The 23,676-nt window shown below is 46.3% G+C and overlaps 2 protein-coding genes across 2 annotated transcripts in view; both read right to left on the bottom strand.

Annotated features, from left to right (window-relative positions):
• Nucleotides 1-1,072, bottom strand: part of STMN4 (stathmin-like 4) — a 24,057-nt gene extending 22,985 nt beyond the window's left edge. Inside the window, exon 1 of the mRNA XM_010840148.1 lies at nucleotides 1,014-1,072. The gene's annotated coding sequence lies outside the window, so the exon portion shown is untranslated. The remainder of the gene's footprint in view (nucleotides 1-1,013) is intronic.
• Nucleotides 1,073-20,744: 19,672 nt separating this feature from the next.
• The window catches only part of TRIM35 (tripartite motif containing 35), an 18,858-nt gene continuing 15,926 nt past the window's right edge, over nucleotides 20,745-23,676 (bottom strand). The window contains exon 7 of the mRNA XM_010840142.1: nucleotides 20,745-23,676. Within this exon, the coding sequence (XP_010838444.1) occupies nucleotides 23,220-23,676 (457 nt within the window). The 3' untranslated portion in view covers nucleotides 20,745-23,219.

Here is a 23,676-nt window from a genome sequence, read left to right as displayed (position 1 = left end):
ATTCCCCCACATCCACCCTCAACCTCCCACCCACCCCACAGGTCACTGCTGGCTGCCTCTCCCCCACCACCACTATTCTAGCCTCTGGGGTCCCTTCTCCAGGCATTTGGACAGGTGCTATTGGTATATTTCTGTGCTGCCCTAGGGGGTCCTGACCTTTTCAGGACAATGAGACTCCTCCACAACTGACCATACCTTCCAAGAGGAATAAAACAAAGGCAGCATGCCACGCAGGGACACAGCTGGCCGCTGGCTGTCAAAACCCTGTGTCCCCGAGGATGAGGTGGGGACAATGCCTAAACTCCTGGTGAAGGCAGTGGGCTGAGCACTGGGGCTGGGGAGGTGTCGCGCCCTGGTTGAGGCTACAGGCAGAGAACAGGGTGTGGCAGGTGTGGGTTCCCACAGATTGCAGCCTCACAGCCATCTGTCCCTGCCTAGGTAGGACCAGGTTGACCTCAGGGGCGGGGCGGGGCGAGAAGAGATGGTGAGCTCATTGTATTATTAGAACCAAGAGAAAAAAGCAACCCAGTACAGACTGAGGAGAAAGCAAAGGAGGCTGCCAATGGGCAAGGGAGACAGAATAACTGTGGCTGAGAAAGGAAATGTAAACCACAGGTCTGCTTTCAGTTCGTAAGGTCTCTGGGGGGCCAGAGATGATCCAGGGAAAGCCAGACTCTGAATAAAACCCTTCTCCCTCAGCAACAAAACATTTTTATGCAGAAAGAACTCATTGTGGATGGCTGATCTGTAAGAAGCTCTGGCAATTCCCACCCATCCTCTGTCCCCTGAGGTCCAGAATAGAAGAGACTCCTAGAGCCCACCCTTGCCCCTTTGCCAGGCACCATCCTTTTTGCCTCACCCCATTGCCCCCAGGATTTGGCAAAGTTGAATTGAATGAAACCAAAAGGCAACACAATAGATAGCAGACTCCTCGCTTCTCCTCTCTACAGCTGCTGTTTTTCTTTTCTTTTGTATGTAAAGCTTCAAATAATTTGCATTCCATTTCTACTTACCTGCAGTCCAGTTAGAAGCGAGCTGCTGCCTTCTTCACTCCCTCAATTAGTGGTACCCTGGGCTTCTCTCCACATCAGCACCACTGCTCAGCTCTCACCATGACATCACCTCTGAGCTCTGTGATTGGCCAACAGTGGGTTGCTTGGCAATTGGACAGTCTCCTCTGGCTGAACAGGGATTGCCTGAGTGAGTAACTCTTAGCAGACCAGGGAGTAGAAGATGATGTCAGACAAATAGCTTGCCTTCTGCACTGCCTCTGGAGCTGGGGAACCAGAGGGTGAGGTTGGGGAAGAAGAAAGAGAAGGAGTGGTATGGGAAGGTGGGGGTGAGGGCCCAGCTTGCAAACTGAGCTGCCCAGCAAAGGAAGAGCACCTGGACAGAGGGACTGATGACTGGTTTCCAGAATCTTTAGCTTTTTCTGATCTGGGGGTGGGAGAATATAGAATCTAGAGGAGAAATCAAAAAGAACAGATGAACCCTAAAAATAGCTCCCTGGAGGGCTTCGTGCCTGTTTCCGGCTCTTTCAGAAGGGCTGGTGGGTTTGAACAGTGAGTCAGAAGGCAAGGAGGGGCTGCCGGCACCCCAGGCCCTCGAGCTGGTGTGGGAGCAACATGGGGGTCCTAGGAGAGCAGAGCCACCTTCTTGCCAGCTGGCTGGCACGTGGGCCACACATTTGCTGTAGCCACTTGGCCAGCACTGGTGGGTCCTCACAGCCCACCTCACATACCTGTGCCTTCCAGAGAGAGGGAGACGTGACTGATGCTGAGGGTGGTCACCACCCTGGGGTTTCCCAAATGAGGTGGAACCCCACAGGGAGGTGATGGGGCATCCACGGTGGCTTCAGCAATCAGGGGCAGGGCGCCGGGACACAGCCTTCTCAACACCACAGGCGGCTGGAGGTGGCAGAGTGAGGCAGTTAGGGGCACAGAACACTGCTCCCCGTCAAAGCCTCAAATGAGCCCTGCACCCCCACGCCCCATGGCAGGGACAGGCCAATCCTCCACTCAGCCTCACCTCACCACCCCCTTTTGGACGGGGGAGGTGACTTCTGCTATTGTGGTAAAATACACATAACCTAAAATTTACCATTTTGACCATTTTTACGTGTACGGTTCAGTGGCATTAAGCACATTCACAAGGCTGTGTTACCATCACCCCCTATCTTTAGATCCTTTTCACCTTCCTGAGCTGAAACGCTGCCTCCATGAGACACTAACTCCCCCTCCCCGCCACAACCTCCCATACCCTCGAATCCATTTTTTGTCTCAATGAATTCACCTGTTCTAGTAAATTCATTACCTCATCTATTACCTCATGTAGGTGGGATCATACAGTATTTGTCCTTCTGTGTCTGGCTTACTTCACTCAGCAGAACATCCTCAAGGTTCATCCAGGTTGTAGCCTGGGTCTCAATTCCACCACATTTGGGAAACCTTTCAGAGGAGGGTTTGTTCAACCACCATCATGTTCATGGGCTCTCACCTGCCACTACCACAGCCCTGCTGACTAAGAATACACATCATGACAGATGGTTACCTTGAGGGTGTCCCTGTTGGCTCAGTGGTAAGGCATCCACCTCCCAATGCTGGAGACATGGGTTCGATCCTTGATCCTGAAAGATCCCACATGCTGTGGAGCTACTAAGCTCGTGTGCCACAATGACTGAACGTATGCTCTAGAGCCTGGGAACCGCAACGACTGAGCCCACATGCTGCAAGTACTGAAGCCCATGCACTCTAGAGCCTGTGCTCTGCAACAAGAGAATTCACCGCAATGAGAAGCCCACACACTGCAACTAGTGAGTAGAGTAGTCCAAGCTCTCTGCAACTAGAGAAAAGCCCATACAACAACAAAGACCTAGCACAGCCAAAATGAATAAATTAAAAAAAAAATTTTAAGTTACCTTAAATTCAGCTCATGCCTTGAAATGATTTCTTCTAACTACAAGAGCACCAGTGAGAGTTTATCTGCACGTTGCAGGTCCTGCATGTATAAGACATGGGTGTGTTCATTCTACAGGTGGGCTGGGGAAAAGGTAGGTTCTCAGGGTCTGGTGCTGACCCCCACCAGGCTGCACTCCCCAACTGGTTGGCATCTCATGCCCACTGTCTCTGTGTTGTCCTCAAGGGGGTCCCATGCGGAAATATATCTCCAAACTCCCTACTTCACGTCAGCAGGGGTGAGTATTCCTTAGGCTGCCCCACTCTGGCCAACCACATTGGGAATGGCTGAATAACCAATGCCCCTGACAGCCTTTGGCATTTGCAAAACTCATTGCCCCTGGTTCAATCAGGTAATCCCCCAGCCCCTGCCCCACCATGCTGCAAGAGCAGAAGACCCATCTTCTGTTTGAACCACATGCTTACCATGCCAGCCATGTGCCACTAACCCCCCACCCTAGGGTCCCATGCTGGCCCTTTCTCAGAGGGAATTGGGGGTGCCTAGGGATCCCCAAGTGGTTTCTACAATGTGTGGGGACAACAGAGGGAACACTGAATACCAGGCTGGGATCAGGGACCCAAGCCAACCTGAGCTGCGTGGCCAGCTGCCTTTGCAGTCAAGGGAGCCTCCCTTTTCCTTCAGCCTCTTTCCTCTTCCCTGCCAGCCCCGAGAAGTCTGGAACTCCATAAATTTGCCAGCAGCACTGGAAAATGGGGGGTGGGGAGGAAGGAGGACACAGTGAGTTGCCATGGTGATAGCAGTCAGGGAGCGGTCCTCCACTGCTGGGTAAGAGGGGCGCTCTGTGAGTCCCCTTGAGTGACTGATAAGAGGGTGGGACTGGGACCAGAGGGTGGAGGACAGGTTATCAGGATCTGAGAGCAGAGATCAAAACAGGGACAGGAAAAGGAAGGGCTGCCCATTTCTAGAATTATCTAACTACGGTTTGAGTACTAAGACGTGATGGGATATATAAGTATAATTACAATGATGTGCTGCCATGCATCTCCAGAAATTGAAAATTTGTGCCCATTTAAACAAGAATTTCCCTTTCGTTATACCATCACAACCCCTGATATAACGGAATCCATCAATCTCACATCAGCCTTGTGAGAAAGAGACCCACTAAAAAGGGACCCCATTCATAAAGGAAGCAGAGTCAGCTAGGAAAGGTAACTTGCAGACAGCCTAGCTGGTAAGGGGGAGGGAAAATAATATTGAGAAGAGGGAGGTGGGCAGAACCGCCCCCCGCCCCGTCCCCGGAGCCTTTCTGGAAGGGAGAGTCCCAGTGTTGCAGGAAAGTGTGGGGCATGAGAGGATGGTCACATCCCAGGCCACATCTCAGTCCCTGGGACCACTGCCAAGTGTGGGTCTTGGCTTTGTACAGGGAAGAATTCAAGAGCGAGCCATGGTAAAGAGAAAGCTTCATTTGGGGGGAAACACAGTCCGCAGACAGAATGTGGGCCATCTTGGAAGGCCAGAGAGTCACCAGGGAATGGGGTTGTCAGTTTTTAAAGAAGTGGGAAATTTCATAGTCTAATGAGCAGGAAGGGTATAACAGCTATTTTAGGGAAGGGATGGGGATTTCCAGGAATTGGGTCATGCCCACTTTTGACCTTCATGTTCATGGTGTCTGTGGATGTGTCGTTTAGCTTGCTGATGTGTTACAATGTGTGAAGTTGACTTGTCCACCATCTTGGACTTAGGTGGTTCTAATCCATTTACGTAGGGTCCTCAAGCTACATCATTCTTTTAAAGGCTGTGCCCTGCCCCTTTCCTGTCTCACCAGGGCTGCTTCCTTGAGGTGGCATAGGGCAACACGGTGGTAGACTAAAGAGAAAAACACGGTCTGGAGTTTTGTAAGAAAATGGGTCAAGCCTCAATTCCAAAGGATAAAGGGTGAGGAGAAACAGGGGCAAGGTCAAACCTGGGAGGTTCAGAGGGCTGGGTGGTGACCAGGGAAGAGATGGAAAAGAGGGCAGTGGGCTACAGGTTTCTCACAGCACCAGCACTTCCCTGAGTTTCGCTGAGAAAGATGTGCGGGCAGAGGATATCCCAGGACCTGCTGGGTCTGCTGGGGTTGGGATAAATGACTGTGACCAATCCATCAAAATGCAGTTGCTGAACATTGGTCCAGGGGACTTGGGCTAACAATGCACAGATCTATGGCTTCACTCTGCATTATGCCCAAGTCCCCTGGGCTTTGCATCCTCCTGGGTTTTTATTTTTCTTTTTCTCTTTTTGGCTGCACAGCACAGCAAGTGAGATCTTAGTTCCCCAGCCAGGGATCAGATTCACACCCCCTGCACTGGAATCCCAGACTGCCAGGGAACTCCTGCATCCTCCTTTTGATTGGAAGTGTAGAAAGAAGCAGCAGCACAGATGACTGATTGTCCAGAAGCCAGGGGCCCCAAGGCATCCTGCTCAGTGACTCACCGGCAACACATACTTACAGCCCTAAGGCACAGAGGAGTGTGTCCTATTCCCAAAGGGATCTTGCCTGTCACAGCAGTGTTTCTACTGTAGGGCCAACTCGCAGCTGCCTTCAGGACCCTCCCCAAACCTCCCACCTCTCTCAAAACCTCAGGAAATACGCTCCTAAACTCATCCAGGAATTCAGAATATCTGATCACTGTATTGTATCTGCTTTATTCACACCAATGTGGTTTTTTAAAACTATGTAATGTAAACAGGCATTTATTTTCTGCCTTGTTTTAGGAGGAGATGAAAGCTTGGGGGGATTTTTCTTTTTGCACAATGTGTTGAACTGAACATTGACAGATATTTACTTAAAACAAATAATAAAGGTGTGTCCTGTGTGATATGTCTTGACTGTGGAAATCGTTTTTCACTTGAAGAGCAGCTCTCCTGACTTGTACATCAGTGGCTTAGAAGTTTTTCAATTGACTAAACACAAATAGACTGAGTCAATTCGAATCTGGGCAATGCTGTGTTACCAGAGCTGTTTGTTTATGCTGACAGCTATTCGTAAATAAATTGTCACGGTGATTACAATTTAGGACAGGAATACATGATATTTGTAAAATAACATATATACACTGAGCTAAAGCCTGTGAGTCACATAGGTCAGTGCCTGACAAAATGTGTGCTCAATAAGCATTTGATGTTGCTACGATTGTCGCTAAATACAACGTACACTGCGCTGCTAAGTCGAGTCAGTCGTGTCCGACTCTGTGCGACCCTATAGACGGCAGCCCACCAGGGTCCCCCGTCCCTGGGATTCTCCAGGCGAGAGCAATGTACACTGCTCTGTCACTAAATACAAAGTACACTACCCATGAGTCTGCAAGTACCAACAGCCCATTTCAAGCTTGTTAATGAAACAAGATAATTTATATCAAAACTTGATAGTAAACACATACACACACCAATTATAAAATGGGCAAAAGATACAAAGAGACCTTTCATCAATGAAGACATACAGACAAATATATATGTGAAAAAATGCTCAATATTATTAGCAATAAAGAAAATGAAACTCGAGACCCCCAGGAGGTATCACTCTATACCTAGAAGAACATAAAATTAAATAAAATAAAAAATGGCAGTATTGGAACTTCCCTGGTGGTCCGATGGCTGAGACCCTGCGCTCTCAAAGCAGGGGGCCAGGCTCGATCCCCAATCAGGGAACTAGATCCCACAAGCCACAAATAAGATCTCAAATGCCACAGCTAAAGATCCCACGTGCCACAACTAAGGCCCGGGGCAATCAAATAAAAAAATAAAAATAAATATCCAAAAAATGACAGTACCAAGTGCTGGCAAGGATGCAGAGAAACTGGAGGTCTCATGCAGAGCTGATGTGAACATAAAATAATACAATCACTCCAGAAAACAGTCAATTTCTTAAAAAAAAAAAAAAAAAACCCTCACTGTAACTGTACTTCTGGCATTATTCCAGAGAAATAAAATATATGTTCACACAAAACCTGTATACAAATGCTCACATAGGCCTTTATTTGTAGTAGCCTCAAACTAGAAACAACCATAATGTCCCTCCCCAGTGAATGGTTAAACAAACGCTGACTGGTCCATCCTTGCCACAGGTTGTTCCTTCATTTATCCATTCTTTAATTGTTCAGTCCTGTCTCTTTTGTGACCCCATGGATTGTAGCCCACCAGGCTCCTCTGTCCATGGGATTCTCCAAGCAAGAATACTGAAAGTGGGTTGCTATTTCCTTCTCCAGGGGATCTTCCTGACCCCTGGTTCAGACTGGCATCTCCTGCATTGGCAGGTGAATTCTTTACCACTGAGCCACCTGGGAAGTCCCCCTGCCATGGGTTACTAGTCATCAATAACGTGAGTGGATGAGTGAGACACACACCAGTTTGGATAGATCTCAAGGGAATGATGCTGAGGAATAGAAGCCAGTCTCAGTCACAAACTGTGATTCCACTTACGGAATATTCTCAAAATGACGAAATGATAGAGATGAAAAACAGACTGGTAGTTGCTGGGGGTTAGGAATGGTGGGAGGAGGTAGCAGGAAGATCTTTATGGGTTGCATAGGTCTAGACCTTGACAGTAGTGAAGTGGTTACACAAATCCGCACCGGTGATAAATCAGCACATGATACTATGTATCAATTTCTTACTCTAATTCTGTCCTATAGTTGGATAAATTGTAACCATGCGGGGAACGCTAATGGGTACATGGACCCATGGACTCATCCCCCTGTCCTGTCTTTGCAACTTCCTCTGTATCTATAATTATTCCAAAACTAGACCTTTGTTTTTAAGGCGGAGGGAGGGTCAGGGATTTTCATGGCACCTGAGCATGGTATAACACCTTCTCCCAAGAAACAAAAACCAGGAAAGCAAACATGGATCAGTCTGTCTCCCTTATCTCAATCCCTGTCTCTCTCTTCTCTTTGAAAACCTGCCTCCTTCTCTACCATCTCAGCTGCTCTGTGCCTATGGCTGCCTCACAGCCATGAGGGACCTTATTGCCTTCCGGCTGTGCTAGTATCCTTTGTAATTGGGCTGCACAGAGAAATCCATTAGCTCTCTTTGAGTCAATTCAAAATTTCTAGGAAAATAAAGTCAACTAGAGACTGTCTGGTCCTGGAGTCTTGCCTCATCCTATGGCAGGGGGTCACAATAGCATGGACGTGCCTACCAATGTCAGGACCTTCACCTCTCCCATGGGGGGCCCTGTTCCTAAACAAAGTCCCAGTCTCCAAGTCAGTCCCCAGCTGGTACAACCTATAGAAGAGATGACAACAGCCTGCCATCTCCATTCTATCTGATATAGAATGCAGAGAAATCAAACAATACCCACAAAGCCACCACTTAGAAATGAAGAGGGAGGAACCTCCAAGCAGTAACCCTGTAGCAGTCACTGGATATCTGACAAAGCACGTGGCCATCGCATGTTGACTCCAGTAGGAGGAGCTCCTTGGTTCTCCAGTAGAACCATTCCAGATTCTGCCCCAGGGAACATGGCCTTCGTACTGGATCCCGCAGGGCCACCCCTGAAAGGAGATTGAGAAGAACTTGGCTGTGGGGCATGAGACACCTTCTGAATGGAACTGGCCACCTCTGAGCATGGCCTTCCTGAGGGACCAAAAAGCCCTGTGGCATAGATTTGTGTCCTTCCAAAGACCCTGCTCTCCATGCTTGAGGTTTCTTGGCAGTGTAATGCCTGTAAGACCTTAACTGGCAGCCCATTGACTTAAGTTAGAGATTCAACTTGCTGGACACCTTTCTTAGACATCTTGCACAACTAGGCAGCCAGAGGTGGGCCATGCCTGGGGGGACTTCAGTTTCTCAGAAGGCTGAGCCCAGTTCTGTGCTTAATGGGTTTCACCTTTGGGTTCAGAGGGTAATGGAGAGCCTGCTTCACCTCATTAGCTGAATAGAGCACCCTGAATCTGTCCAATGGTGGGTTTCACAGGGTATCAGTACCTCTCTCCAGCAAGAGGGCAGAGCAGACACTTGGAAGAAGTGTTAAAGGATCAAGATTCCCCAGATGTCCTCTTTCTAACTGCTACCATCATTGTTCCATAATTGGTTCATCAATTTAGTTTTTTGATGTCTGTTGCCACACAGAGTGTAAGTGCTGCAGTTCAGTAAATTCTATGATGAATTTCAAAAGTGGACTGGAAGTGGTCTCAGCTCCCATACTATATATAGGCAGAAAGGACTTCCAGGAGCAGAGTTGCATAATTGACCTGCTTTCCCCCATCCACTTTAAGCCTCATACAGGTGCATGTCTCCCACACACCATACTGGAGTCCCAAGGAATCACCTGCATACTTCAAGTTGGCCCTGGAGCCTCCTAAAGCTTCAGCCTCAGAAGGAAAATTATCCAAGTCCCCCAAAACCACCGACACTAATCTCCCTGGCTGCTTTAGTCTCTGTTGCACCAACATTCCTCTGAGCATGCTGCAGTCCACGGGGTCACAAAGAGTTGGACATGGCTTAGCAACTGAACAACAACATTCCTCTATATCCCAAGACACCAGAATCCTTATTATTCCCAAGTTCTGAGATGGGCCATTTCTGTGGTTATGTGCAGCTTCATTTCCTGGTACCAGGTTGCATCTTATTTAGAGTCTTTTGGCTGCAAATTAACAGGAAATTACTCCAAATTACCTTAGGCAAAAACAGGAAGTTCATTCAAGTTTACCAGGCTATTACAGAGAAACTAACACAAAAGAACAGCTGGGCTGGAACTAGGAACTAGGAAAGCGACAGAATCTGGGCAGCCAGTGTCTCTCCCCCTCTCCCTCTGTCTCTCAGCCTCTCTCCTTCTTTCTGGATGTTGATGCCCTTCCACCTCTGTCATCATGTAGTCACTCCTGTCCCCATCTACATGGCTATTTCCTTCCATCTCCATGACAGATTCCCTCTGCTTTGTGAGCCCTGGCCATCTCATGTTTCTTGGGATGACAGAGAGACGGACTAGCTGCCTTTCAATCCCCATCTCAAATGTCTAGGGAAAAGAATCCACCTGGCCCAGTTTCACTGAGGTGTGTGTGTCTGAGGTCAAGGATTTGGGCCAGGGGCTGAGTTTCATTCTGTGAATCTGCAGGGAGTAAGGGTTCTGTTCTCAGAGTGGGGCATTGTGGAGAGTGGAGGGGTATCCCATACGGGTACCCCTCCAGGGTTCGTGACTCATAATAAAAGAGCAATATTGTGTTTACTGCAAAAATGTCCTTGAACAATAGCTAACTGCCAGTAGCAAAATGCTTGAATCAGGACAGGTGTAAAAGAGAAATGCTAAGGATGAGAAGAGAATTTGCCTTTCTGCATCATTTGGCCTCTCGCACTAGAACCAGCTCCATCCCCAGTGCAGAATTCCTGGGGGAAGCAAGGGTAGAATCCCTAGAAAGATTCCTCCTCTGACTGGTATCAGAGCAGGGAGCTAAGAAGGAAGGCTTCAGGGATTTCCCTGGTGGTCCAGCAGCTAAGACTCCAAGCTTCCAATGAAGGTTTTATCCAGCCTGGGTTCTATCCCTGGTCAGGGAATGAGGTCCCACATGCTGCAACAAAGAGCTCACATGCCACAGCTAAAGATCCTGCAACAAAGATCAAAGATCCCATGTGCTCCAACTAAGACCCGGTGCAGTCAAATCAATCAATCAATATTTTAAAAGGATAACTGAAAAGAAGTGATGCTTCAAACACAGGGTGTCAGATGGTTTGGGGCCCGGGAGATAAGGGAACCACCTGCCCCCTCAGTCAAGGTCACAGGTAGCCCAGCTGCCCAGGTCTGCTTATTGCATGTTTCTGCATGTACAATAGAATCAGGAAGCTAGTATTACCTCTGGGGTCATCTTGATATGTTCCCTCCTTGCTCCACTCAGGAGGGTAAGAGAACAGTGGTGTGTGTGCTAATTTGCTTCAGTGGTGACGGACTCTTTCCGACCCTGTGACCCTTTGTCCATGGGATTCTCCAGGCATGAATACTGGAGTGGGTCTTCCCTACGCAGGGATCAAACACATATCTCTTGCATCTCCTGCATTGGCAGGCAGATTCTTTACCACTACACCACCTGGGAAACCCTTAAGGTACGATAGGGACGGGGAATAGGGTAAGAGCTGAATAGGAAGAAATACACATAGTCCTGCCACAATGACAAAAAGCCCTGGAGACTCTCATTCACCATGTAGTTTAGCATCTGCCTCATTCTGTCCAAAGGCTTCAAACCCATTTTAGATTGATGAACAGGCCAAATTCAAGCAGTCTTGAAGACATATTAGCCCATGAAAAATCTATTTATGTCCCCAAATCCAAGGAAATTAGCAATAGCCATAAGCGGAACGCCAATAGCATTTTCATACTGTAGTAAAATAAATAAGACATCAAAGGAAAATGGCAACAGATAAATTGAAGGAAGGGCATAGCAGGAGGAGGCACAGAGATGTGGAGCTAATTGGAATCCACAGTCAAGAGGTTACACTTCTATGTTTGCCCTCTAGAAAAAATGAATATTGGTTTGCTCCTTAGAAGGAAATGATTCACATTTTTACATGATTTTATTTTTCAGAAAGAAACTGGCTTTTCCTTATCTACACAGGTTTCTTCCTTGAACTATCACATGTTACTTCAGTTATATGAAACTCCAGGAAAGACTAGTCTCATCTGAAGGGATAGAAGGCAGATGAGAGGGTATGCGGGGCTGGGTTGGGGTGTGAGGACTCTCTGGGAGAGGGGCCCAGGAGAACTTTGGGTGGTGGAAATCTTCCCTATCTTGACTGTGGTAGTGATTACATGAGTTTAAATGTTTGTCAAAGCTCATCAAATTTAGTACAAGTTTATTTTATTGTTGGTAACTTATATGTCAATAAAATTGATTTTTCAAAAAACCGCTATGGGGTAACAAATACCATATCACTTACATGAGAATCTAAAAAAGTATATACAGATGAATTTATTTACCAAACAGAAACAGAGTCACAGATGTAGAAAAGAAACTTATGGTTACCAAGGGGAAACACAGAGGGGAGGGGTAAATTAGGAGCTTGAGATTAACATATACACACTATTATATCTAAAGTAGATAATCAACAAGGATCTATTGTATAGCACAGGGAACTCTACTCAATATTCTATAACGATCTATATGGAAAAAGAATCTGAAAAATTACTGTCTAATTACTGCCCAAGTCATCTCTGGGCATTTATCTCTGCCTGACTCTCAATTCACCATCTGTGACCTTCCTCGGCCAATGGGCATGCTCTCTGTACCTGGGGAGAGGCCTGCTAGTAACAAGCCCAGTGAGAGCTGTCCGTGGGGGAAGGAGGCCTCAGGTCACCGTGAGCATGACATCATCCTGACTGCTGAACCTCTGAGACTCCAGTGATGCCCTCAGTTCCCCCAGCAACTTCATGGGGCAGGTCCTTCAGGGACCCTGAGTAGCTGCAGTTCTCTAAGTAATGAGCACCATAGCTTTGGAAGTCAGGTCATTATTGTCATCCTTTCCTCATAGGGAGAACAATCTCACTGGGCTGGGGACCAGGGGAAAGAGAAAGAGGGGAAACCTGCTCTTGATCATACCTTGACCCTCCTTTACAATCAATCACCAGTGGCTCCACAGAACCTACAGAAAAGAGTCCAAACCTCTCTTTGGGTCCCTGAGTCTTCCATGGAAACCATTCTCCCCTCCTACCCTCCATTTCTGCCATACACAGACCCAGGCTACATGTGGACCACCTTTCAAGACCCAGGTAGTTGGCCAAAGATGTGCCATGCTGTGCTAAGTTGCTTCAGTCATGTCTGACTCTTTGTGACCCCATGGACTGTAGCCAGCCAGACTCTTCTGTCCATGGGATTCTCCAGGCAAGAATACTGGAGTTTGCTGCCATGCCCTCTTCCAGGGGACCTTTCCAACCCAGAGATTGAACCTGCATCTCTTACACCTCCTGCATTAGCAGGCAGGTTCTTACCACTAGTGCCACCTGGTCGACTAATAATTATGTAAGATATTTTTACAGTGTTCAAAGAATTTCTTTCAATAATGACTCTGATTCTTTAAACTTTCCAGAAACACGCTACATAAACTATTTCACGGCACAGAAAAAAAACAAGAAAGTTGTTCAATTGCACTACGAAAAGAGCTGAATCCTGAAACAAAAGCTTGAGAAACACGGTATATTACAAGAAAACCATGTACCTATGTACACCCACTAATGTACCTATGAAAAAAACACTCACGAAAATATTGTCAAGTTGAATTAAAGGTCTTGCACATGGGTCAGGAGAAAAAAGCAAACATCCTGATATAAAAATGGGCAAAGAAGACAGAGAACACAAAAAAGAAATATAGGAGGGCACTGAATACATGAAAACATGGTCAATATCACTAGTAATGAAGAAGATTAATTTCGAAAAAGCTTCATGAGCTATCTATCATTTTGACTGGTTTGTTTAGGATGTGAAAAATTGAACACTCTTGTAGATTGTTGGCGACATTTCTGGAGAGCAATCTGGGAACATGCATTTTATTTAATCTTTGACACAGGAATTTCACTCTTAGGAATTTATCTTAAGGAATTAATTGGACAATGTATATCAATGGACATGAATTTGAACAAACTCTGGGAGATAGTGAAGGACAAGGAAGCCAGGTGTGCTGCAGTCCATGGGGTCACAAGGAGTTGAACACGACTTAGCTTCTGAACAATAACAAAATATACAAAGTATATACAGTAGTGTTTGTGACAATATTATTTTCAGTTGTGATCAGGGCACTTTTAAAATAAATTATGATATGCCCATACAATACTTAATGGGACACTTATGGAATGTCCATTTAGTTGAAAAGTTTTGCAGCCATTAAGTACTATTCATTTGAAGATCATTAATTATTCACAGCAAATAAATTTAAAATGCTACAAAAATTATAGTGGGAGTTAATTTCCATAAAAATCCTACACTTCTGAGTTTTAAAATGTAAGAAGAACCTGCATTGAAATGCTTATTATTAGCTCTAGGTGGTGGAATTTAAGTAATTGTTTTCACAATTTTTTCAGTGAATATACATTACTTTTATACCTTAAAAAATGGTATCTATGCTTACATCTACAAAAGGTTTCCCTGGTGGCTCAGACGATAAAGAATCCGCCTGCAGTGCGGGAGACCTGGGTTTGATCCCTGGGTTGAGAAGATCCCCTGCAGGAGGGCATTGTAACCCACTCCAGTATTCTCTCCTGGAGAATCCCCATGGACAGGGGAGCCTGGCGGGCTACAGTCCATGGGGTCGCAAAGAGTCGGACACGACTGAGAGACTAAGCACAGCACGTATCTACAAAACCTAGCATCTGCTCTTATTCCGTTTATTTCCAACTCCATCTCCTTACTCTGCTGGCAAAGAGAAACCAGAAAAGATGACGGACACTGCTTTTGTTTGCCTCTATGGCTTAGGAGAAGGCAATGGCACCCCACTCCAGTACTCTTGCCTGGAAAATCCCATGGATGGAGGAGCCCGGTGGGCTGTAGTCCATGGGGTCGCTAAGAGTCGGACACGACTGAGCGACTTCACTTTCACTTTTCACTTTCATGCATTGGAGAAGGAAATGGCAACCCACTCCAGTGTTCTTGCCTGGAGAATCCCAGGGACGGGGGAGCCTGGTGGGCTGCCGTCTATGGGGTCGCACAGAGTCAGACATGACTGAAGCGACTTAGCAGCAGCAGCATGGCTTAGGAAGAGTTAATTAATTCGTAATTAATTCCTTTCCCTAGGAGGAAATGCTGACTTCAGATTCGCTGATGGTGACATCATGCCGGGAGCAGGAACCAATAGTAGCATCCCTGCCTATAAAGTGTCCTTAAGACCCGGATGCTTTAAAGAGGCGTCTGGACCAGCTAGTGAACTGACATTTCCACCTGAGACGTGGGCGGCTGAATGCTGTGGACCAGACCTGGGGATCTGGATTCCGCCCCACCTCCTCCCCGCACCCAGGCTGGGCTTAGACATGCGCCAGGCTAGGGTCTCCTCTGAGTCTGCGGTGCTGGCCCTTGTGCGGCAGCTCTTTGAAGGGCTCTGGCTTCCTCCCCCAGCCACTCTATCCAGAGCTTCACCACTTTTTTTCCCGGACACCTCTGCTGCTTGCTTTTTCAACAGACGGCTGAAAACAATAGAAGGTTCACAAGTCCACGTGACTGCTTCCGTTTGTCCTCATATTGTCACTCATCCTCTCTGTGGGGACCGAGTTAAGCGTCGGATGAATCCTGTCCCTCGTCAGTTCAGGCATTGCCCTCCTAGCCTCACAGTTCTGAAAATAAAACCCGGCATCATTTTACAGCCACCTGTAACAGGCTCTGCTTTTTATAACGTTACATTTTTCTGATTTTTAAGGTAATGCTTTCTCTTTTTAGAAAACAGAGGAGGAAAACAAAAGGGTGAACACCATCCAGAGACACCCATGGTTAACAGTATCAGTCACTTTAGAAAGATGATAGATTTGCAAATTTGGAATTGCACTGATTATAAATACTTTGTCCTCTCTCCTCTTTGGCTTTTCTCATGTAAGCGTTTCCTCATGTCTTTAAATATTCTCAGTGGTTTTGTTTTGTTTTGTTTTAGTGGCATCACAGTTTTCCAGCAAACAGAATAATTTAACTATACCCCTATTCTTACATATTTAGGTAATTTCCAACTGTTCCCTATTTTAAATCTGTGTTGAACGAGGGGTCTTTTGTACATGATTTCTGGACCCAATATCATTAGTTTTCTTCCAGATGCAATCTTAGTGATAGGATTATCTTAAAGACTTTTTGCCACAAATATTTTGGTTAAGCTTCCTTTCTACTTACTCCAAATTAAATTTAAATCACTTCAATTTTGAAGCCAAACCTTAGTTATTTTGATTTATGACTGGTCAGTCAACTTGGATTCACTTTACCAAATCTCTTATTAGTTCTGCTTTCAGTTGATTTTCTTGGGTTTACAGGCAAATATTATAGCAGCAAATTTGTAATGTATATCTAACAACTTAGCTTATATACTTTGATACTTTTATCAGTATGAAATATTCTTTTAAATTCCACTTTGTCCTTTCCACCCCATTAGAGCCCCAAAGCCCATTGGCAGAAACTTTGACACATCTGGTTCACATTGTACAGATAGATAGGGGAGGATAAAATAGCTTTTGATGTCTCCTGAGTGGACATTTCAAGAAGTAAAGTCTGGGTGGGAGCTAAAACTCAAGATCCTCTGCTTTATAATTTGGGATCATCCCTCCTAATTTCTGCCAACAGACTGGTCACCCATTGCTTCTTGTGGATACTGTACATTTTCATCTTTTCTCTGCTTTCCCTGATATTGGGAGCTGTGCCAGGGGGTGCAGGTAAACTGGAGTCAATGAATTCTTTTTCATCTTCCCTTTACCTGACTTTCTGGGTCTTTTGATGCTGTGGCTTCCTCTGTTCTACCTTTTACATGTTCAATTTGCTTTGGCCATAACACCTTGCCCTGCTTCTGCTTCTCTATTCCCTCATGTCTCTAACCTGGAATCCTCAGCCCACCTCCATCGTGTCAGTGCCCCCAGGACCCTGTCTCTGCTCTTTTTATTCCAGATACTCTCTACACAAGAGCTCAGACTCGAGTAGTCTCAACAAGACAACTCTGCCGACGACTCCTATTTCCCATCCTGTTTGAATCCTGGGCTATAGAGCTTCTCTGTAATTCCACATGCTGTTCAAATTCTGGGCTATAGAGTTTCTCTGTAATTCCACCCGATGTCCCCTACACAACACTGAACCTACCTGCTCTCCTATGGTTCACCGCTCAGAGACTAGATCATCACTCAAGCTAGGAAACTGGCAGCCATCAGACTCCTGATTTTCCTCATATAGGACATTCCTCCAGGACCTTTCCTGACCCTCTTACCTCCTCCAGGATATCTAATGCCTATTTCTCCTCTTTATCCCTACTCCTCATCCTTCAGTTCAGGCCTCACAAACAGAACTACCTCCATGATGCCAAATTTGATGTTGGGGACCCCAGATGTTTTTGGATTTGGAGATGTTAACTCCAGGGGACCTGGGATTGAGGTCTGGATCTGCTACCAGTTAGTCACATGAGTATAGACCAGTCTCTTGACCTGGTGAATCTATCTCACAGGGTGGTCAAGGGAGAGTGGGGATTAAAACAAGAGAGCACAATATCATTTTCTGAAAGGACATGAAAAAATATCTGTGGTTAACACTGGGGTTAAGATAAGGAAACACCACAATGTGAATATACTTAACACTATCAAACTGTACACTTAAAAGTACATGAGATGGTAATTTTTATGTGTATTTTACAATAAAAATTTAAAACAAGATAATGGAAATGGAGAAGTGGGGGCATGGTGGAATGCTTTATAAATAAACAAGGGAGACTTCATATGCTAAACCTTCTTATTGATGGACCCTTTAGTCAATGGGGCTCCCCTGGTGGCTCATTGGTAAAGAATCTGTCTGCAATGCAGGAGACCTGGGGTTCGATCCCTGGGTAGAGAAGACCCCCTAGAGAGGGAATTGCTGAGATAAAAAGGGAAGCAAAAGGTTATTAACTTTTGTAGAGCTCTCGGTACCTGCCACATCCTGTAGGGGGCGCCTTTCTCAACCACCTCCATGGATCCTCATGCTCCAAGTTGCAGCCTCTCCAAAGGGTGGGGATCTCAGATCTGCGTCCCCGGAGAAGGGCTGAAATGGAGCTTGGCTACCCAGGCCCTCCAACTGTTTCCATGTGCCTCTATGTTCCTCCTGAGCCCACGTTGTTCCTAGACTGTCTCTGAAATACATGATGCAAATCCCAGCTAGACCAGTATCCATAGAAACCTGAATTTCCCATCCTCAGCCTGTTCCCTAGAGAAAGAAACCCACCCAAGCAACACCCACAAACAGGGACTGATGGCACCCACAGGAGCACTTCCCATGTGCTAGGGAATCAGGCTTTAATAGCCAGTGATCTGTCTTGCTGGGTCCTCCAGGCATGGCTGGGGAAGGAATAGGAGGCATAGAACCTTGTAAGATGCATTTTCTTTTTGAAAACTGAAGGGACCTACTATAGTCCCCACCACGAACGATCAGTCATCTTTTGCCCAATCCAGCAGCTCTGAGGCCACAAAGATCATATTCACGGTGCACTCAAGTCAATATTTGACATTCTTTAATCTTGTACATACAAGCACATGAACCATCTGTGAAACATGACTGTCCAATTTTATTGTGCATGATTGATTACTAATCTTAGGAACAATTTCCCAAGACTTGCTCCTCTCTGGAACAACCTTGCCATCCTTCAAACATGACGACTATTTAGTTTTGTCTCCAGACTCAACACATGAGGAAACAAGGCTCCTGGTACCAAGCCACACTCAGGTTCTTGAATGCTGGTCAGCTGCAGCACCTGGAATCAGCAGCCCCTACCGTGTGCAGGATACCAGCCTTTGCTAGTGACACAAATTGCGAATCAAAGGACATTAGAACTGGAAAAGACCTTGAAAACATCATGCACATGTCATTTCCCTGTTTACAGATGAGAAGTTGAATGGCTTTATGTGAAGTACCATAGTAGCACAGCCAAGCAAAACAGTGAACTCTCAACTGCCAAGTACATGTCAGATCTTGTCCTGGTTTACACTTTTGCTCACTTAATCTCATGACCACCTTATGAGGTAGGTTATTATCTCCACTCATCTTAAGATCTCCATTTTTCACATAATGAAACTAAGGCACTGAGAAGTTAGCTAACTCTCCCAAGGTCACACAGTGGCTGAGGCAGACTTTGAACCCAGATCATTCATCCCCCACTAACACACTAGCTATGTAGGTCACTAGATACCTTGGTAAGGACTGAGATTTTAAAAACGTATGTTGAGGTCTCAAGTGTAAGGTTTGTCTTCTATGTCATGAGCAGCTAAATTCCACTTTTTTTTTTTTTCCGTTTTAAAACCTTAGGGTGAAATAAATAAGAAGCTGAATGCACCAGTTGAACTGACTATATGAGAACATCCATGACAAACCTCCTCTTAGAGGGGAGGAAATCATGTTAATAACATCCTTTGAGTTGTCTCCTTTTGTTGGGTTGCTTAGAGATACAGACCTAGAGTATCTGCTTTTATTATTTTTGGTTGTGCTGGGTCTTCACTGCTGCGAGCGCAGGCTACTGTCCAGTTGCGGTGCACAGGTTTCTCATTGTGGTGGCTTCTCATTACAGAGCACAGGCTCTAGGGGTGTATATTCAGTTGTTGCGGCACACAGGCTGAGCTGCCCCACACCATGTGGGATCTTCCTGGACCAGGGATTGAACCCATGTCTCCTTGCACTGGCAGGTGGATTCTGTACCCCTGAGCCACCAGGGGAGCCCCCAAAAGTATCTGCTTTTAAATTATAGTGTATTGGGGAAACCAGAATATACTCACAACAGAATACTGCTGTTCATGAAATTCCTCTGGATTTTTTTCATGGTAATATGACTGCCCACAAAGAAAGGGGCTGAGTGTCTGGGCAGAAGTGGGAGAGGCTGTTCTTTTGTACCTTTTGGATTTACAGCCACATAAGTGGGTGATCTCATCAAACAACATACACAAATTAGAGACAAATTGTGTGTTGCATGTCTATATGTATAAATTCTAGTCTTCTCAGTCATTACAACATAACCATTTTCCCATGTTGTTTTAATAAACATAAGTTTTATGTCTATAACCTTCCAGTCTCAAGAAATTTAAGCATTCCCAATGTAAGTTCATTTCTCAATTTCCTTTGGGGTTTTTCATTAACATGAATCATGATGTGAGCATTCAAAATCTTCCACTTTCTGAAGAATTAGCCAACATGCATTGAGCCTATAGTGTGTTTAGGACATAATACAAAGCATTTGTACCCCAAAAATCCCCTCATTTAATCTCTACAACCTGAGGTAGGTACCTTAAATCCTCATTTAGATGAGGGAGCAGAGGCTCGAAGGCTCAGCAGCTCATAAATCATACGGTTGGGACTTGGGTGTAGGAATCTGGATTTCTGGTTCCAGCTGCTATCTCTTTACCAAAGATGCCTCCAGCTTATAAAATTTCCGGGTACAGCTTACCTGGGCTCCCATGCACACACTCAATCATCACATTATGTGGGTAGGAGGGCTCAAGGGAAGAAGGAATGGGCTCCTGAACTAGGGCTCCTTGTCAATAGAATGGCTACCCATGCTGAGATAGCTGCCCATGCCTGAGCCAAGACCTAGAACAGGCTTAAGGGCAATGTCAAAGGTAAGAGTTCCAGGATACACAAACAACAAAAAGAAAAATAAACCAGACCCCAAAATGAAAACTTCTGTGCTTCAAAGGACACCTTCCAGAAAGTGAAAATACAGAGTGGTAGAAAATGTTTGGCAATCATGTACTGGATGAGGGACTTGTGTCTAGAATGTATGAAGAACTCTCGCAACTAGATAGTAAAAACAATAACAACAAAAAAAGATTTTAAAATGGGCAAAGGATCTGAAGTCAGCTCTCCTAAGAAGGTAAACAAATGGTCAATAAGCACCTGAAAAGAGGCTCCATACCATGAATCATTAGGGAAATCCAAGTCAAAACTACAATGAGATACGACCTCACATGTACTAGGATGCCCAAGTTAAAAGACGGACAGTAACAAGTGTTAACGAGGATATGGACCAACTGGAACCTCCCTACATTATAAGACTATACAAAGTGCGGCCACACTGGAAAATGGCCTGGCAGTCCCTCAAAAGGTTAAACGAGAGTCAGGACATGATCCAGCAAGTCTGCACCTACTTACCTATCCACAAGAACAAAAAACATATGTCCACACAAAATCTTGCACACAAATATTTACAGCAGCATTATTCATAATGGCAAAAAGTGAAAACAATCAAAATGTTTTCTCCAACTAAAGAGTTGGTAAGTAAATTTGCAGTATATATCCATATAATAGGTTATCCAATGATAAAAACAAAAACATTGAATACATGCTACAAGGTGAATGAAACTTTTTGCTTATGAGAACACTGAAAGGAAAATGTCAAAAAAAAAAAAAGGTATACTTTGGCTCAAACACTTTATTTTGGTAAAAAGGGGCCTAGGCAATCCACAATATCCTGTAAAAATAAAACAAAGCCCTTCCAACACCTAAGATGGAAAGGAAAAAACATTTTTAAAAGTTTACAACAACTAACAAAATAGTTTCAGGTCAAGATTTATTAGGTAGTGATTTGCATTTAACAGGCCAGATAAATACTTTATGGTACAAAGTGCACACTGGACTCAGATGTGTTGGGTCCAAAGTGCCTTGAGCTTTGCTGAATCTGAGCATCTTTAGAGGGGCCATTCAGCTCACATCCACCCCTTTGCCAACATCCTCACCCCTCTCTTGCATCTGGTCCCCTTGACTCAGTGGTATATCCTACTACCTCCCTCCCCTGGCCACCAATGATGGACACATCACACTTATAACCAATTTTTAGTTTTGAATCATCATTTCTGTTTAAAATGTCCATTTCGGTGAACCAGGAGACACAAGCAGGAGAAAGTTTGTGAGTCTTCGGTAAAAACACCTCCATTAAAACACTGCTCCTACAGGGAGACATTCCCTGTCCTAGGACACAAGTGAGGAGGTGACAATTAAAAATCCTCCACAGGCACATGAAGACGAAAAGGTAAGGCAGGAGTCTGGAGGCAAGGCAGAGGGAGAAGAAATCAGGATGAAGATGTAAAAGGCAGCAGAACAAGAATGAGCAGGCTGAGGTCAGCAGAGACCGGAGCCCCGGAGCCCCTCCTCATTCCTGATACCAACACCCCCCTCCCTGGACAGAATCGCCTCCCTTCCCTCCTAACACAAAGGGGCCCTCTTCTCCTCCTTCTGTACCTCTGTGAGAGGAACCAGAGAAAGGTCCTCCACACAACTGCAGCGCATCCATCACCTTCCAGATCTACCATCTCATTTGCAGATGAGGAAAGTGAAAATCATGCTATTTAAATTGTGTTTTTTAAAGTGCTCTGGAAACTCTGTTCAAGAGGAAATTGTGCAAGAAGTCTTAATCTATAAGTTAGAGCCGACTGGATGGGCAGCCTTGTCCCCACCCCCACCCTGAAGGGCTCCACCAAGGCCCACAGAGCAGCCTTAAATACCAGTATAAAGTGACAGACAAGCCAGGGCATGGGTCCTGCCCAAAGCCATGGCAATGGTGCTAGAATAACCATATTTTCTTCTTTTCTGAATTCCTGCCACTCTGGCTCCTGGGGCCACTCTGGCTCCTGGAGCCTCCCTGGCCAGCAAGTTCCTGCAGACAGCAAACAAGCCCCCTGTGAGTGTGCCTTTTGAATGCAGTCAATCTTTTACATGCAAAACAGTACCCCAACCACCTCCTGTGCCAGGCTCTCACCGGGATCCACTCCAAGCCAATAATCCCCTGTGCTAATCAATCCACAGGCTTCCCAGGTGGCTCAGCGGTAAAGAAGCCGCCTGTCGATGCAGGAGATGAGGGTTCAATCCCTGCATCAGGAAGATTTCATGGAATAGAAAATGGTAACCCACTCCAGGATTCTTGAATGAAAAATTGCACGGACAGAGGAGTCTGGTGGGTACAGCCCATAGAGTCACAAAGAGTAGGACATGACTGAGCATGCACACATGTACAATCAACCCACATCCAGGTTTCAGAACAACTAGGGGCAGCCACTATGCCCCAGAACCTGTGAAAAGTACTCAGACTTGCCGATCATAAACCCACTCACCCGGTACCCTGCCTCCTCTGTTCCTTTCCATGAAAAGCACGCCCCTTGCCTCCTAAGGACTCTGGTGCTTCCCCTGGTGCCCCACTCCCCACGCCACCCCCAGCGCAGCACCCCTTCTCCTAGGAACTGTAAGTAACAAACTCTTTTCAACAGCAGTCCCCTCCCATCTGCTGGCCTCACAACACTTGAAAAATGATTTTAAAACAAAAACCTACATTTTTTAAACAGACCCACTCTAGAAACAAACATTATCCCCAGAAATCTTAGAATCTGGATCAGGAAATTCACATCCAGAGGATGCCACAACTTTGGAAAAAGCCTGACCCAGGATGTATCTCCTGGCTGACTTTCAAAGTGGGGGAGAAAAGGGACCAAAAAAAAAGGAGGGAAAGGCCCGTGGCCTGGAGCCACAGAAAATGACAGGGTAGGTCAGCGGGAAGATCCTGGTAAGAAGGCAGGCGGTAGAGAGGTACCAAGGCAAGCGTGGCTTTGGGAAGGGACAGGAAGGAAATGGGACCGATTGCTGGATGCAAGCGGAGTCCAGCGGGCCGAAGGGTCCTCAGCTGTCCAGCTCCTCCTTGATGGTGATGCGCAGAGGGCAAATGCGCAGTGGTTCTGGGGACCCGTCACCCCGCGAGCCGCCCAGGTAGAAGTAAGGCCGCACCTCCCCGAAGCGGGCGTGGAAGGTGTACAGGTGGCAGCGGCGCTCAGCGTCATAGAAGGACAGCTCGCCCTCCTCGCACTCCAGCTCCACGCGCAGGCGGCGCGGGATGGCGGGGACCAGAGGCGACGCGGCGGGATCCGAGGTCACGCAGTGGTCGCCGTCCACGCCCTGCGTGCGGCCCACATACCAGAAGCCCGAGCGCGTGTCATGGTAGCAGCTGTGCGCGTGGCCCTCGGTGCCCGCATCCTGTCGCGTCCGCACCACCCCCACGCGCCAGCTGGCCAGTGCCCCCAGGTCCACCTCCCAGGCGTGTGAGCCCTGCGACAGGATGCAGGAGCCCAGCAGGCAGGGC

Source organism: Bison bison, unplaced genomic scaffold, assembly GCF_000754665.1.
Source record: "Bison bison bison isolate TAMUID 2011002044 unplaced genomic scaffold, Bison_UMD1.0 scf7180017864141, whole genome shotgun sequence".
NCBI lineage: Eukaryota > Metazoa > Chordata > Mammalia > Artiodactyla > Bovidae > Bison > Bison bison.
Note: the sequence above shows the minus strand (reverse complement) of the source record. Positions and strands in the feature narration are given on the sequence as shown.